The sequence below is a fragment of the Pristiophorus japonicus genome, chromosome 1 (genome assembly GCF_044704955.1).
Source record: "Pristiophorus japonicus isolate sPriJap1 chromosome 1, sPriJap1.hap1, whole genome shotgun sequence".
NCBI classification, from domain to species: Eukaryota; Metazoa; Chordata; class Chondrichthyes; family Pristiophoridae; genus Pristiophorus; species Pristiophorus japonicus.
This window is the reverse complement of record NC_091977.1, coordinates 434496035-434513496: the sequence shown is the minus strand read 5'-3', so window position 1 is coordinate 434513496 and position 17462 is coordinate 434496035. Positions and strand designations below refer to the sequence as shown.

The following is a 17462-nucleotide window of genomic DNA, read 5'->3' as shown; positions in this document are numbered from 1 at the left end:
CTAAGTGGAGGAATGGCATCTGAGAGGGCACTGAGCACCTCGAGTCTCAACGCCGAGAGCATGCAGAAATCAAGCACAGGCAAAGGAAAGAGCGTGCGGCAAACCAGTCCCACCCACCTATTCCCTCAATGACTACCTTTCCACCTGTGACAGAATCTGTGGCTCTCGTATTGGACTGTTCAGCCACCAAAGAACTCACTTCAGGAGTGGAAGCAAGTCTTCCTCGATTCCGAGGGACTGCTCATGATGATCTTCCTGCAGTCTACAGCTGGTTTCCTCACTATCAACCACATGGGCAATTTTTGTATCATCTGCAAACTTCTTAATCATGTCCCCTACATTAAAGTCAAATCATTGCTATGTACTACAAAAAGCAAGGGACCTAGTATTGAGCACTGTGGAACCCCATGGGAAACAGCCTTCCAGTCACAAAAACACCCGTCGATCATTACCCTTTGCTTCCTGCCACTGAGCCAATTTTGGATCCAACTTGCCCTTTTCCCTTGGATCCCACTGGTGTTTACTTTTTTGACCAACCTGCATGTGGGACCTTGTCAAAGGCTTTGCTAAAATGGTAGTGCATTGGACAACATCAAATGCACTACTCTCATCGACTCTCCTTGTTACCTCCTCCAAAAATTAAATCAAGTTAGTCGGACATGATCTTCCCTTACCAAATCCATGCTGGCTGTCCTTGTTAAATCCATGATTTTTTAAATGATGATGTATATTGTCCCTCAGAATTTTTTCCAATAATTTTCCCACCACTGAGGTTAGGCTGACTGGCCTGCAATTACTCGGTCTATCGGTTTCTCCGTTTTTAAACAATGGCACAACTTTAGCAGTCCTCCAGCACCACACTGTAGCCAGAGAGGATTGGAAAATGATGGTCAGAGCCCCCGCTATTTCCTCCCTTGCCTCTCTTTACAGCCTGGGATACATTTCATCATGGCCTGATGATTTATCTATTTTCAATGATCTTGTTATGAGCCGGAATACACTGCCTGAAAGGGTGGTGGAAGCAAGTTTAATAACAACTTTCAAAAAGGAATTGGATAAATACTTGAAAAGGAAATATTTGTTGGGCTATGGGGAAAGAGCAGGGGAATAGGACTAATTGGAAAGCTCTTTCAAAGTGCCGACACAGGCATGATGAACTGAATGACCTCCTTCTGGGCTGTAAGATTCAATGATTCTAAGGCAGCTGAAGGCACTGCAGACAAAGGCTGAGCAGGTTTTGAAGGCAGGTCCAGAAATATGAGGGAAGATGGAGGGATTTGCAGATGAGGAGAATTACTTTAAAATAAATTGTGAGAGCAGTATTACAGGGTCATAGGTTTATACTAATAAAAGGCAAATTTAGGACTGATAACGGGAAGGTTTTCTTCACATAAGAAGTGATCAACAAATGGAATGGACTTCCAAATAGACTAGTGGAGGTGAAAACCCTATCATTATTTAAGAAGCAGTTGGATGCTGCAAAGATCATGGATGGATGAGCTGAGATGAGCTGAATCGTTTTCTTCATCTGTAATTATCTTGAAATTGTGTGATTTTGTAAAAAGCATTTCAGAGTCAATGCATTCAGGGATAGAAAGATAATAAAGGTTGGTAAGAATAGAGGTGATAGGGGAGAGAGTGAAACACAGTGAATACGACCCAACCCGCCACACACTTGCCTGCTGCCTTTTTTACGGCGGTGTGTATTGGGATGTCCGAGTGTCCTGTCGCGTAGATGCGCAGCATTAATTAACATTTAAATTGGGCTCCCACAGAGCAATTGGGAGCCCAATTTAAAATTCACTGTTGCTGCATGGGTTTCCCAGGGGTTGGGAAACTCAGCAATGAAAGCCGGGTGTTTCCAGCTCCACAAGGTAAGTGCCTCTTTAACACTCCTTGTGGGCCAAGAGGATCAGGAGTGCTGCCCTCAGCCCTCAAGGAAGTCTTCGGTTCCTGTAGCCCCGATCGCCAGCCTCTGTCCTGGGCTTTGGCCTCTCCCCAACCACAATTGCTGATCTCACCCCAGCCCTCTTGATCACAGGCCTCTCCCCCCTTCCGATCGCAGCCCTCCCTCCCCCCCACCATTTCAATCACAGGTTTCCCTCCCCTCACCCGATCGTAGGCCTCTCCCCCCTACTCGATCACAGGACTCCCTGCACCTCCTGATCGGGGTCTTCCCTCCACCTCTCCCCCACCATTCCAATCGCAGGCCTCTCCCCTCACCCGATCGTAGGCCTCTCCCCCTACTCGATCACAGGACTCCCTGCATCTCCTGATCGGGGTCTTCCCTCCACCTCTCCCCCACCATTCCAATCGCAGGCCTCTCCCCTCACCCGATCGTAGGCCTCTCCCCCTGCTCGATCACAGGACTCCCTGCACCTCCAGATTGGGGTCTTCCCTCCACCTCTCCCCCACCATTCCAATCGCAGGCCTCTCCCCTCACCCGATCGTAGGCCTCTCCCCCCTACTCGATCATGGGACGCTCTCCCCCCTACCCGGTCATGGGACTCCCTCTCCCTTCCGATCGTGGGCCTTTCCCCACCTCCATCGATCGTGGGTGTCCCTCCCCTCACAATTGTACACCTCGACCCCTACCCGATCATGGGACACCCTCTTCCTTCCAATCGTCGGCCGTGTCCTCTCACCGGATCACGGAACTCCCTCTCCCTCACGATCGTCGGCCTCTCTCCAAGATTTCCATGTACCGCATCTAAGATCCCCGGCAGTGACCTCCTACTGCTGGTGTAACATAGAAACATAGAAACATAGAAACTAGGTGCAGGAGTAGGCCATTCGGCCCTTCTAGCCTGCACCGCCATTCAATGAGTTCATGGCTGAACATGCAACTTCAGTACCCCATTCCTGCTTTCTCACCATACCCCTTGATTCCCCTAGTAGTAAGGACTTCATCTAACTCCTTTTTGAATATTCTAACTCCTTTTTGAATATACCTCCCGCCCATCGGCCAGGCTGTCCATTTGGCCAGGTGCTGGGCAGGAAACGGAGCAAAAAATGTTAGCTCGGCAGGCCCTCTACATGCACAACATTGCTGGGCTCTTTGGCCATTTTCAACTCACCCGCAACCTCCCCGCCTCTGTAAAATATTGGGAAATATTTTGTATAGGAAAGGATGCAGGAAGCACAGTTTTGGACAAGTTTAAGTTTGTGAAGGACAGAACTTGGGGAACTGAAATAATTGAATCGGGAAGTGACAAAGGCAAGGATGTGTATTTCAGTGGTGGGGTTTGAAGTATGGGTGGAGGTGGGCAATTTTGTAGAGGTGACATTTTGGTTTTGATAGCAGCTACAATGTCGTGTTTGAAGAATCAAGATCATGTGTCATTGGGCTCAGCCTGAGTGAGCTGCCAAGGAGAGGGATGGAGTTGTGGGCTAAGATGTAGAGTTTTCGCAGAAATTGAACAAGTTAAACATAAGAACATAAGAAATAGGAGGAGTAGGTCATTTGGCCCCTCGAGCCTGCTCCGCCATTCAATAAGATCATGGCTGATCTTGATATTGGCCTCAACTCCACTTCCCTGCCCGCTCCACATAACCCTTGACTCCATTATCATTCAAAGATCTGTCTATCTCCACCCTAAATATATCCAATGACCTCCACAGCTCTCTGGGGTAGAGAATGCCAAAGATTCACGACCCTTTGAGGTAAGAAATTACTCCTTAGTTCCATTTTAAATGGGTGACCCCTTATTCTGAAACTATGCCCCCTAGTTCTAGATTCTGCTCCTAGATTCCCCCACGAGGGGAAACATCCTCTCTGCATCTACCCTATCAAGCCCCCTCAGAATCTAATACATTTCAATAAGATCACCTCTCATTCTTCTAAACTCCAATGAGTATAGGCCCAACCTGCTCAACCTTTCTTCATAAGTCAACCCCTTCATCTCAGGGATCAACCTAGTGAACCTTCTCTGAACTGCCTCCAATGCAAGTATATCCCTCCTTAAATAAGGAGACCAAAACTGTACGCAGTACTCAAGGTGTGGTTACATCAACGCCCTGTACAGGTGTAGGAGGACTTCCCTACTTATATAATCCATCCCCTAAAGGCCAATATTCCATTTGCCTTCCTAATTACTTGCTGTACCTGCATACTATCCTTTTGTGTTTCATGCACAAATACCCCCAGGTCTTGCTGTACTGCAGCACTTTGCAATCTTTCTCCATTGAAATAATAAATTGCTCTTTGATTTTTTTTCTGCCAAAGTGCATGACCTCACACTTTCCAACATTATACTTTATCTGCCAAATTTTTGCTCACTCACTTAGCCTATCTATATCACTTTGCAAATTCTTTGCCTCCTCCTCACAACTTGCTTTCCCACCTATCTTTGTATCATCAGCAAATTTGGCTACATTACACTTGGTCCTTTCATCCAAGTCATTAATATAGATTGTAAATAGTTGAGGCCCCAGCACTAATCCCTGTAGCATCCCACTAGTTACAGTTTGCCAACCGGAAAATGACCCATTTATCCCAAATCTCTGTTTTCTGTTAGTTAGCCAATCCTCTATCCATGCTAATATATTGCCCCAACCCCGTGAGCTCTGATCTTGTGCAGTAACCTTTTATGTGGCACCTTATCGAATGCCTTCTGGGAATCCAAATATATGACATCTACTGGTTCCATTTTGTCCACCCTGCTCGTTACATCCTCAAGGAACTCCAGCAAATTTGTCAAACATGAGTTCCCTTTCATAAAACCATAATGACTCTGCTTGACTGTATTAAGATTTTCTAAATGTCCTGCTACTACTTCCTTAATAATGGACTCCAGCATTTTCCCAATGATAGATGTTAGGTGAACTGGTCTATAGTTTCCTGCTTTCTGTCTCCCCCCTTTTCTTAAGTAGGGGCATTACATTTGCAGTTTTCCAATCTGCTGGGACCTCTCCAGAATCCAGGGAATTTTGGTAGATCACAACCAATGCATCCATTATCTCTGCAGCCACTTCATTTAAGGCCCTAGAATGCAGGCCATCAGGTCCAGGGCACTTGTTCACCTTTTGTCCCATTAGTTTGCCTAGTACTTTTTCTCTAGTGATAGTGATTATTTTAAGTCCCCCCCCTCCCTCCTAATAGCCCTTTGATTATCAATTTTTGGGATGCTTTTAGTGTCTTCTACCATGAAGACCGATACAAAATATTTGTTTAAAGTCTCTTTGTGCAAGGTGGCTGCAGTCTTGCTGATTTTGAGTTTAAGGAAGTCTGCACATCCAAGACTCAATGAGGGTAATTTTCACCGTTGGCTATTTCAATATAAAGACAAATTAGCAGGGTGTATAACGTGCAGCCCATCTGCAACCATCACTTTTCCACCTGTGCCGAAAGTGAAAATGACCTCCAATGTGAGCTGAGCAGTCAGGGAGCACAGTGGGGGCTGAGGGGTCTAAAGTTGGAAGGCAAGAGATAGAGCTGGGTATCATCAGCATGCCTGTGAAATCTAACCCCATGATGAGAAAATCAATTGAGAGATATAGGTAGCAAACTGTGTATTCTATTTTTGAACTCTAAGCCTGGCCAGATGGTCTTTTCTGGTTATGCATATTCCTATTTTCCTATGAATAACATTGCTGAGAACAGTATGTAGTTAAGGGAATAAAGGCGGCCAAGAATGGAGCTTTGGAGTCTACCCGAGGTGTACATGTGGGTTGGGAGGAGAAACCATGACAAGAGATGTGCATCGACCTCGGTTTTTCCAGGGCTCCTTGATGCCATACCTGGTCGAATGCTGCTTTGATGTTGAGAGCAATTAATCTCTTTCAAATCCCTTTTTGAATTAGCTCGTGTCCATGACTGATGAAGACTATATGAGGTCTGAAGCAGCGTGGTTCTGGCAGACCCTGAATTGAGCATCAGTGAGCAGGCTATTGGTGAATAGCTGTCACCTGCTGGCTCTATTGATGACTTTGTTGGATGATTGGGAGAGTGCTGATAGGATGGTAATGCCAGGTTAGATTTCTCCTACTTGGGACATACTTGGGCAATTTTCCACATTGCTGGGTAGATGCCAGGGTCATAGCTGTAAGTGAGAAGCTCGGCTAGCGAGGCATGAATTCTGATACACTAGTCCTCAGTACTACAGCTGGGATGTTGTCCAGGCCCATAGCCTTCACTATGTCCAGTGCACTTAACTGATTTTTGATTAATCTAATTGGCTGGACACTGACATCAATGATGATAGAGAATTTGAGAGGCCAATTTGGATCATCCACATGGCACTTTTAGCTGAAAACACTTGTAAAGACTTCAGCCTTGTCTCTTGCACTTGTGCTGGACTTCACCATAGTTGAGAATAGAGCCTCCTCCTCCTATTGATTGCTTGATTGTCTACCTCCATTCTCAACTGGATGTGGGAGGGCTATATAACTTTGTTCTGATCCATTGGTAATGGGATCACTTATCTGTCTATATTGTGTTTAGCACCTGTGTTGTCCTCTGTGTAGCTTCACTAGATTGGTGCCTCATTCTAAAGTATGCCTGGTGCTGCTCCTGATGTGCCCATTTACACACTTCTTTGAACCAGGGTTGGTCTCCTTGCTTGATCGCGGAGTGAGGGATGTGTCGGGCCTTGAGATTCCTGATTGTCGTGGTGTACAATTTTCTGCTGCGATTCATAAATGGCCAGTTTTGGGCTTTTAGATCTGTGCTTGGTCTTTCCCACTTAGCACGATGGTAGTGCAAAACCACATGATGCAGGGTGTTCTCACTGTCAAGATGAATCTTTGTCTTCACTAGGACCATTCTTTGGTCACTCCTATCAATGCTATCATGGATAGACGTGTCTGTAGCGTGTAGGTTGCCGAGGATGAGGTCAAATCAATTGTTCTTTTGTGTTCGTTTCCACCTCTGAAGCCGATCCAGTCCGGCAGATCTGTACTTCAGGACTTATCCAGATCAATCAATGCTGATTTCATTGGGATAGATAGGCGTGGAATCAAGCTAAGGTAGTATAAGGGAACTGGACATGGAGGAGAGATGGTGGAGGAGATAGAATGATTAACTCTGTTGAATACCACAGTGTTCAAGGAGGATGAACAAGGATGGTATGTTGCAGTCACACTCAATGATAATTCTTCAATTTCCTCCTCCCTACAGTGAGATGAAGAACTTAGAGGTGTGCGATCATGGGTGTGAGCCTATATATACCAGTATTCTGTGATGAACACATTGGATAGCCAACACACAGTGCTTTTGTGACACCTTAATTTATTTATTGTTGAATAAATATTCAATAAGCAATTTAGATGTCTGCTTGAGCAAATAGTCAAATAACTTTCCCTGAATTTCACTGGGAAAGAGATTCCTCACCTGTCAGTTCAAATCAGATATGAAAAAAATACAGGTGCAACGTCCCAAATCCGGAACTCCAAAAACCGGAATTGTCCAAAAACCGGACATGTTGCACATAGCTGATGAAGTCGTCTGAAATCCATAATTATTGTCTGAAAACTGGACATATTTGAGGTAAAACCCGAAATCCGGCACGGATTGGGTCGGGGATTCCGGATTTCAGACAAGAAAATCAATTCTGAAATCCGGAATCCTCGATCGAATCCATGCCGGATTTCAGGTTTTGCTGGATTTCGAACCTCGCCGCTCAAAACCCGGCATGGATTCGATCGAGGATTCCGGATTTTAGACCATTGATTTTCTTGTCTGAAATCCGGAAAAACCCAAAAAACGGAATGGCCTCAGTCCCAAGGATTCCAGATTTCGGACATTGTACCTGTACATATTGACTGAACCAGACAAAACAAACAATTGCTGCAGGTCTAATTATTGTATCTAAAATAAAATGATAATTGCGATCACTCTGATTCTAATTTCTTTCTTTACCCTTCTTGGAAAATAAGTAGCTATCTTACAGTTCTGCTATTCTAAAGTTAGTATTCAGCAACTAGAGCAGTGATTATTCTTGAACTATGTATAAAGCCTTTGAGATGGCTTTCCCTATTTCTTCCAGATGACCAGCCTGAGGCTGGAAAAGGTTGCTCTGCAGGGGAACGCCCGTGTCAATTGATACTAGGATTTGAACTCAAAGGATTTGGCACTTTGCAACATGAATTATCATCTATTTGGTCTGTGCTCAGATGAAGGGAGGTGGGGGGAAGATTTTAACCTTGCCCACCTGGCAGGCCTGAGTTAAAATGCAGTTGGGGTCCGATTGACGCCATCGAGCCCAGAGTAGCAATCAACTGTGAACCTGAATTAGGAGCTAGTTAAGCACCTGAGATAATACTGGGAAGTAGAAGATAGCTGATTAATGAACAGATTACTGTAGATTTGGATATTACTGACTGAAAAGCCAGGAGATGGATAACCTTCCATAAGGACTCAGGGAGAGAAGGCAGCACTTGAAGGGATTGATGGCCATGTCTTCCTCCCCAGAGGTGCCAGAGCATCAGGCATGGGAGGAGATAGGTTAATGTTAGTAATACCGATCACATACCAGTCTCAGATGTGACTAATTCATATGCAGATCCTCCTAATGGATAACACAGCGATGGCCTCCCACTGGATGTCTGGGGCCATCAGAATCCCAGCAGTAAAACACTGCCTGCCAGTACACTTATTCTTATTACAGGCTAGTTATTTAGAAGGAGTGGTAGGTTAGATGTCACACAGCAGAAACAAACTACAAGCACGAAGGGACATCACTGTGGCAAAGTCACTGAGAGTTCATATATCAATCAACTTATTCAAGAAATTCTATGCACTTGACTTGTACATTCTGTTGAAAATGTCTTTGTAATTGTGCAGAATAATGCAGTACATCAAATGATGATGATGGAAAAAGTACTGAGGATGATGTCGCTGAAAGTTTTTTGAGCCAGATTCTTTGGTACTTCTAAATAGATGAGCATCTGGCCCATCGGTTTTCCAGGCTGAACTAATACATCTGGAGCTACTTCCTTGTTGTCAATGTGTGTGTCTTGCTCTGACCTTGATTTCAGATTGTCCTTCTTCTCCTACATGGTTAGACCCTTTTATATAGCAAAGTTGTGAAGCATGCAGCAGACATTGATAATCTTGAAAAAGCTGTGGAATTGGAGCTATACTGTAGGTGTCCCCACTTCACTGAGATGTTGGAAGCGCCGTTTCAAAATATCAATGATATGCTGCATATTGATCTTCTTGTTTGCATGGGTTTGCTGCATCGGCTCTCTGATGTCCATGGCTGGTATTAGGATATTGGCCAGTACTGAATCGTGTAGCTTTGTTCTCCCAAGAACCATCCTTGCTGTCTGCCTTCCCCAATAAATAAGGGTAATGTAGATCATTGTTGCAAAATAAATGCATCACCTCAGCAATGAAGGAAACGGGCACTGACCTCCGTAAATTTGCTCTGGCAGTCGAGACCTGCTAGATATTCAGTTTCGTCCTTTTTGTTCATGGATGCTGTAGCAATATGGGCAGGGGCCCAAATGATTACATGGGTGCAACCAATCATCCTTCGTGCTTGTGGAAAGCCAGCAGTGCATTGGAATTGTATTGCTCACACACATTGCTGCTGTTGGCTAGTGGCAAAAATAATAAATTCTTTGGCTCTCCTGAATAAAGCATCAGTCACTTCCTTCATCTATCTGTGGACAGTGAGCTGGGCAACACTGTAGATGTCTCCAATACTAGCCTAGAAGGAACTGGAAGCTTTAAAGTTGAGGGTCACAGTTACTTTGACTATCATTGGCAGTACTGTCGGGATTATTGGCTGGAGGTATTCTTGTAATAGATGACACAGCTCAATCACTGACTGCTTGCTAAACCATAGGCTGCTAAGAGGTCGGCGGCAGTACCATGACAAATTCGTCCGTTGGCCTCATTTGCTTTTTACCGAGGAGCTGAAGGCACCAGTCGCAGCCCCAGAGGCAGCGTGCAGGTCTCGAGGAAGAAAAATAGTCCGGCTCAGGTCGTTAAGAGAATCTGGGAGGGGGGTAGTCAATCAGGAGAGGGGTGAGCAGTGGTTGGCCATGACCCGTGGATTTAATGTGGTAAATAATTAATATGGGAAGTAAAAATGTACCTTTAAGGACCAATGATTTGGATGTCAAGCGCCTGCAGTTACAAACCAATTTTGCAATGAGGGCTTGAAACAGGCCTTAGGCTCTCAATTCTCATATGCAAAGGATCTAAGCCTTTTTCAGACACCTGCACTGGATGTCTACAGAAGAGCCTTTACCGATATTGTCATGTATTCAACCAGCATTGTAACCCATGTATAAACTGACCTAAGTTGTACACCGTGAGAACACTGACCACGAGGTGGGAGACACTCCTAACCTGGACCTTCAGGTATAAAAGGGGAAGCTCCACCCACCTTCATCACTTGAGTGCTAAGGAATAAAGGACAGGTCACAGACTGACCTTCTCTCAAGCATGGGCCTCGTGTGCATTTATACTGTGTAGTAAGGACGTATCAGATATGGCAGGTAGCGTACTTCCAGTGCAGAATGAGCATGTGCGTGCTGCCCGCCATTTTGAAACATAGGCGCCCATTTTAAACCTGTAAAACACCTACAGAATCATCGAATTTCTAGGCCACAGTTTGCTCTCCCTTAACTAGCAATTATGCCAATATTAATCTTAATAATCATTCTTGCATCTTAATTACATACCTTAGTAAATAGACAGCATTGTCAGTGACAGCCAAGATCACCATAACACTCCTTCCATAGTAGTGCTGGGGACAGCTACAATGTTACACAGTTCACTGTGCATGGATAAATACATCTCAGAAATGTTATATCTAAGAGAGTTAAGGGGCCGAAATTGCCCACCACCCAAAATGAGGCGCACCTACCAGTTTCAATGTGTTCTGGCTGCCCCATGCATTAGAGCAATTTCGGCCCCAAGCACTTTTAATACTTTTGCCATGGCTACCAGCAATATGGACTACAGTGGTTGGCAATGCTAAGCTACACTCCTGATTTTGTTGCTGCTATGCCTCTCCCAATTATTGTCAACTTTGTTAGACCCTGCTCCTTCCTTGGATAGTCTGCACTTCACTCCTGTAGGAATAGTAAACACAGAAATTCCTCCCACTATGATTAACTCATAGCTACCCATAATTAAAATTTCCCGAGTGTATATGACAATATTATTTGATGTGTACATTTCTAATTCACCATGTTATTATATTAAAAATCTTGTGTATGCTTGCATGTCTTGCCCACATAGAAATCTGTTTGATATGAACATTCAACATTGAAAATGCCTTTGTAATCAGACTCAGACAATCAGAATTCCCTATGTAAACAGGGTCCGGTAACGCTATATTTGCAGGCTATAGCTGCTAGGTTGCTTTGTAGATCCACTATATCATGCACCACAATTAATCGCTGTGAGCAACATGTGGGAAATATTTTTGTTTTACTTAGAAATTAAAAATTGAAGTAAAGAAATGACCCCAATGAACCCCAAGCCCTGTAATTAGCAGTCTTCCTTTAAGCAGATTCTATATATTTTCATAAATTAAATATTCAAAATGAAAAAGAGAGAAACAGTAACAAACCTGGTAGCTTCATCCCCTTGATCTTTTCTTTAGATTTAAAAAAAAAAGCGGAAAAAATACAGAATTAATATATTAATCTACAACCAGCCTGAGACTCAAGATTTTAAATAAAAACCCTAAAAATGAATGGAGAAATAGAATTTCCATTTAATCTTCAAACAAAATAATCCATGACAATCAGAATGGAGAAATCATGTAGCCAGATGTGTTCCCAATTGTAAGGCAGCTTTTAAAATGTACGAGGTAGTCAAAGATGGGTCACTGTAATGCATGGCTTCATGGAACACACCGGGAGTGATTACAAACCAGCTTGATAATGGAATTGATGACATATGTTGCAACAGTGTTGTTTGGTGTGCTCAGATATCGGTGCATGCTCACAATTACTCAAAATTGCTCCTCCCAGCCATACACCATCAGTGATGAGAAAGCCAGTGTTTCACCTACAAGGAGGTGTGGAGAGTCAGCAAACCACTCATTTTGGCCCCTTCCACTTAACTCATGTAAGTTGAGTTGAGAGCACTATTGAGAGAGGCCTGGCAGTGCATCATGCCTATCCAATTGGGACAGGTAACGGTGACTATTACATATTACATCAGAAGAAATCTAAACGACAAGATTTTTTTTTTAAGTTTTTAAATTGGGATAAAAATAATGTTTAACAATATTCTGATTCGAAAACAAATCTACATATAGATTTTATTAATGATTTTTTTTTCATTCCATGTCGGGATACAGTTCCTTGGGTGCAAGGTGCGCACTAGTGTCTCGCCCAAGAACATCATTTATGAAATTTGATGCTGAATGTTGCCAGCCTAATTTAGTGCAGGGGGCATCCTGTCCTCAGCCAACTTCTTTACCCATATACCTCTGAAAGGGGTTCTAGCTAACTTCCTCCACCCTTCAGGCAAGGACACTGAGTGCAATTACCAAGCACCTTCCACCACCTTGGCTGAAATGGATTACCTGAGCACAGACCAGACATTTTGGACTATCCCAGTTGCATGGCTCAATTGGAATCAGGAGGGAAACTCTCTGCTGGCCGTAGTCATACCTAGCACAAAGGTTGTGGTTGTTGGAGGCCAATCATTCAGCCCCAGGACATGGCTGCAGGAGTTCTTCAGGGCAGGCTGATAATTTCACACTATTCAGTTTCAGTCGGAACTCCTCAGATAACGAAGCGGTCCATGTCCGCATGCAACAAGACCTGGACAACATTCAGGCTTGGGCTGATATGTGCCAGGCAATATTTGCACCACACAAGTGCCAGGCAATAACTATCTCCAACAAGACAGAGTCTAACTATTGCTCCTTGACATTCAACAGCATTACCATCACTGAATCCCCCAACATCAACATCCTGGGTGTCAACTTTGACCAGAAACATAACTGGACCAGCCACATAAACACTGTGGCAATAAGAGGTCAGAGGCTGGGTATTCTGCGGCGAGTGTTGCACCTCCTCACTCCCCAAAAACCTGTCCACCATCTATAAGGCACAAGTCAGGAGTGTGATGGAATACTCTCCACTTGCCTGGATGAGTGCAGCTCCAACAACACTCAAGAAGCTCGACACCATCCAGGACAAAGCAGCTCACTCGATTGGCATCCAATCCCCCACCTTAAACATTCACTTCCTCCATCACAGGAGCACCGTGGCTGCAGTGTGTATCATCTACACGATGCACTGCAGCAACTCACCAAAGCTTCTTCGACAGTACCTCCCAAACCAGCGACCTCTACCACCTAGAAGGACAGTGGCAGCAAGCACTTGGGAGCACCACCACCTGCAGGTTCCCCTCCAAGTTACATACTATCCTGACTTGGAAATATATTGCCATTTCTTCATCGTCGCTAAGTCAAAGTCCTGGAACTCCCTCTTTAACAGAACTGTAGGATTACCTTCACCACACGGACTGCAGCAGTTCAAGAAGCCGGCTCACTAGCACCTTCTCAAGGGCCATTAGGGATGGGCAATAAATGCTGGACATCCCAAGCAGAAATTTAAAAAATTAACATATTTCTGACTTTGTATTTAAAATGAAAATGTTTGAAATGCAATGGACATAATGACAAATGCTATTTGTGTTAGTGCGTTGAGGTTGTATTTGGTGTCTGGTGCAGGTTGATGTGCAGGATTTCCACTTGTGCCAACACCTTTTGTATTTGATTGTGGCAGTTTTAATCCATTGGATTCATAGTAGGGTTAATTGGCAACCACCCATACCATACAGATATTTTCCTGTCTGTGAACAAGGGTCCCACATAAAGATCCCCTTCTAGTAGTGTTAAAGAGAGATTCTGTGACGAAAATGGATGTTTGTCCCTGTGGTGGAGGTTGTCTGCAGGTCAGATTGGAGCAGGTGGCACCACTTCTTCACTGCATTTCTGAGAAGGATCTCAGGCAGTTCTCCTCAGACATTCCCCTGTAGCTATTTCAGGGTCTTTAAATGTCTGCATGGGCGATGATAGGTTTAGACAGTGCTATTCTGGTGCAAACAAATCTCTCCCAATTTGCTTCTTTCATCCTCTTCTTTCACCAGAAAGGAGCACCATTTGCCATCACCATATGAGTCAATTACAAAGGCGCCACTTGAAACCCATTAAGCGCACCGACTATTTTGGGTATTCAAGCAGCTTCAATCAGCTGTTCACACCTTGTTAAAGGACGGTTAGCATAGTGATGCGACTGTATGTGTTTCAGGTTTTTTTTGCCCTTTCATGATTTCCGTGACTTGAATCAGATAGCCCTGCAGTCTCTGGTCTCCCCACAGGGCCTCTAGAAATCCTGCGACTGCTGCGAGCCTTTCTTGCCGGCTGTTTTGCCACCACCGGATCAGAGCCCCGGATATCTTGGGCAAGAGCACAGCCCGACTGTTGGTCAGGATGCCACCCTGCGTGATGGTGACACCATCCAGCCGATTGTTGAGCTCTTCATCATTGCAGATGGCGAGCTGCAGGTGGCAGGGGATGACGCAAGCCCCGGGCCGCGTTGCCCGCCAGCTCCAGGATCTCTGCCCTCAGGCACTCGAGGGTGGCAGACAAGTAGACTGGGGTCTCAGCCCCGGTGTGCTTGGCATAATTACCTTTGCAGAGCAGGCGGTGAACACAGCCAGTTGGGAACTGAAGGCGGGACTGAGATGAACGTGTCTTGGACTTTGCCCGGGCTTTACTTTTGGAAGGAAGCGATTACTATGTTTTAATTTTTCGGTTACATCATTCACCACGTACAGCTGGCAAATTGCGTTGACACCTACGTGCCTGCTATAAGTGGTAGGGAATATACCTATTTCATCAATATGTTTCAAACTAAAAATACCCAAGTTCCTCTTTAACAAGACCCTTACTGAAAGGCTGGAATGTTTCTGACCTTTTATGCCTACTACATAGGGGCAGGTCATGTGCACTCTATTAGAATGAATGGAATTCCGCACCAACTCTGCTTTAAATCTAATTTGTCTATGATTGAGTATTAAAATGTCACAAACTTATTAAGTGTCTATCCATTAATATCACCAACAGTAGTCACTAGGCTTGTCCGTTTTCAGACAAAATGTAAGTACTCAACCTTTTTTAAGTGTCTATCTGCAAAAAGGCTTTTACTAGCTCTTAACAAATCAAAATTGAATCTAGTCACTTTCTTTCCAATCGCCCCTTGTCCACCCAGAAAATGGAAATCTATTGCTATTAATATTAAAGAAAAGAATAGATAAGACACAGAAAGATAATTTTTCGAGTTCTTGCTGATGACAAGGTACTTCACACACTGTGAGTATGCATTGGAAAATCTGGATTGCAGCAAGGAGATGTACCTCGCTATTAGCAAAGACTCAGAAAATGTACCCAAATATATAGGTTCTAGACTAGATTCACTTGTTCTAATTCAACATCAGCAAGAGTCATCCTGTTGTGCTCCTACCTCAGTTGGTGACTCAATGCCCTCTCCCAAGTACTCACTCAGATTCAACCTGACAGTCTGCACTTTAGCAACCCATTCGGCCTGAAGCCAAGCTACACGCTCTGCATTCAGTCCATCACAAAGACGCAACATAGCCAACTCACTGAACTCTGAACTATGCCTTTGTATCCCCAGCTTTATTTCTCCAGCAATCTCCTCACTGACTTCTCAAGCGCTACCTTACATGAACGCCACCTCATCTAGAACTCTGCTGCTTGTATCCTATCCTACTCACATATCTCTCTATCCTTGTTGCTCTGCATCCCCCAGTGCAATCGTTTTAAAATCCTTGTCCTAGTTTTCTAATCCCTCATAGGTTCTCTTCTCCCTAAATATGCAATCTTCTCCAACCATACATCCCATCATACTTCTTATGCTATTCCAACTAGGGTCTGCACTACCATTACATCCTTTTGCTCCATGACTGATGGTAGAGATTTTAGGCAATCCTACATCTCTACTTTGAAATTCTCTTCCTAAATCCCTCAGCTTCTCTCCCTACCTTCAAAATCCATATCCAAAGCGACCAATTTGTGCTGTTGACCACTGCCCAAGCTTCTCTCCTTCCTACTTGGGTCCCCTAAACCCCACCCTCCATAATAAGCTTGAGATATTTTATTATGTGAAGCACACAATAAAAGTGTAAAATATTACAGTTCTATCACAAATATAAACAGATTTTTTGTAGCAGATGTGCTGAAATTGTGCTGCGAGATATTGGTACTTAGCTCATTGACACATTTGTATGTTTTTCTCTGTCTATTAATGGAGTTTAACTTCTTCATTAAAATCACTGAAAAGAAACTTCACACAAATGTGTTAATTCACTTATTATTAAAACAACACATCATAATTCAAATACATTTATTAAAAACTACTGATTAAAGATCAATAAGAGGCCAAGGACAGAATTTATACAGTGGAAACACTATAATAATCCAAAGGATAGCCTCAGATTTCTGTTTAGTTCATGGATTATTAGAGTGCTTGAAACATAGTAAAGGATTAAAAAAATGTCCAAGAGAGCAAATAAAAGATAAACAAATTAAGAATTCTTGGTGAACTTTGCACTAATGTGAACCCTGTGTTCCTGCTCCAGAACTCTGTGCTGAATCTCCCACGAACGAGAAACCCACATTATCTTCTTTGTAAATTTGAAGCCTTATGTTTGCACTACAAGCATAATTTGTATTTCTACTCCATTCTTTGCTGACCTGACATTTCAAAATTGTTTAGATGTGTGGTGACACAGTGTGCTGAGAGACATCTAACTAAAGCTCTACCACAGGATCAAGCACTGCTCCAATCAGTTTCCAAGCTGGCCCACTGGGAGAGAGGTAAACCATAGGGCAAAGCCACTCTTGATAGTCTTATGTTATGTTATGAGGGTAGTGGGTCGAGTCCCCACTTTCTTGACTGCAACGTGTAAAATAAGCAGGGTGAAAAAATTACAACAAAAGCAGAGGAAAATGTATCCAGAATATACCCCATATGGGGGGGAAAAAAAGCAAAATATAATTGAAATAATAACCAAAATGGAGGTTGTATTTTTAACAATTACTGACCAAATTCACAGAATCATATAACAGGTTAAAATTTATGGGACCGTTGGAATAAAGCCAAATTATGTAATTATAAAGGGCTAGAAATTCCCCAGCCTGTTGTTATCTGATAAATAACATCATTTCAGTAAATAAATAATAACATTTTGCCATTTTTTAAGGGGCAAATTTGGCCACAAAATATGCCCGTCGTTAAAAAGTGGCGTTGCATGACGATTCGCGTTAAAAACTGCAATCTCGCCAACTTTAGCCCGAGGCCTAACAATGCCAAAAATATAGGCCCTGGGAGGGGAGAAAACACGAAAAAAATTGCAAAATTAAAAAAATCAAAAATCACAAAACATATATAAGACCCTTAACTAAGTAACTGCTGCAAAAGAATTAAAAAATAAAAACTTTAACTTACCTTTT

The 17462-nt window shown here is 43.5% G+C and overlaps 1 protein-coding gene across 1 annotated transcript in view; it reads right to left on the bottom strand.

Moving 5' to 3' along the window:
* kcnq3 (potassium voltage-gated channel, KQT-like subfamily, member 3) overlaps positions 1 to 17462 on the bottom strand; it is a 636930-nt gene that overhangs the window by 120084 nt on the left and 499384 nt on the right. The window contains exon 9 of the mRNA XM_070875993.1: positions 11532 to 11558. Within this exon, the coding sequence (XP_070732094.1) occupies positions 11532 to 11558 (27 nt within the window). The remainder of the gene's footprint in view (positions 1 to 11531; positions 11559 to 17462) is intronic.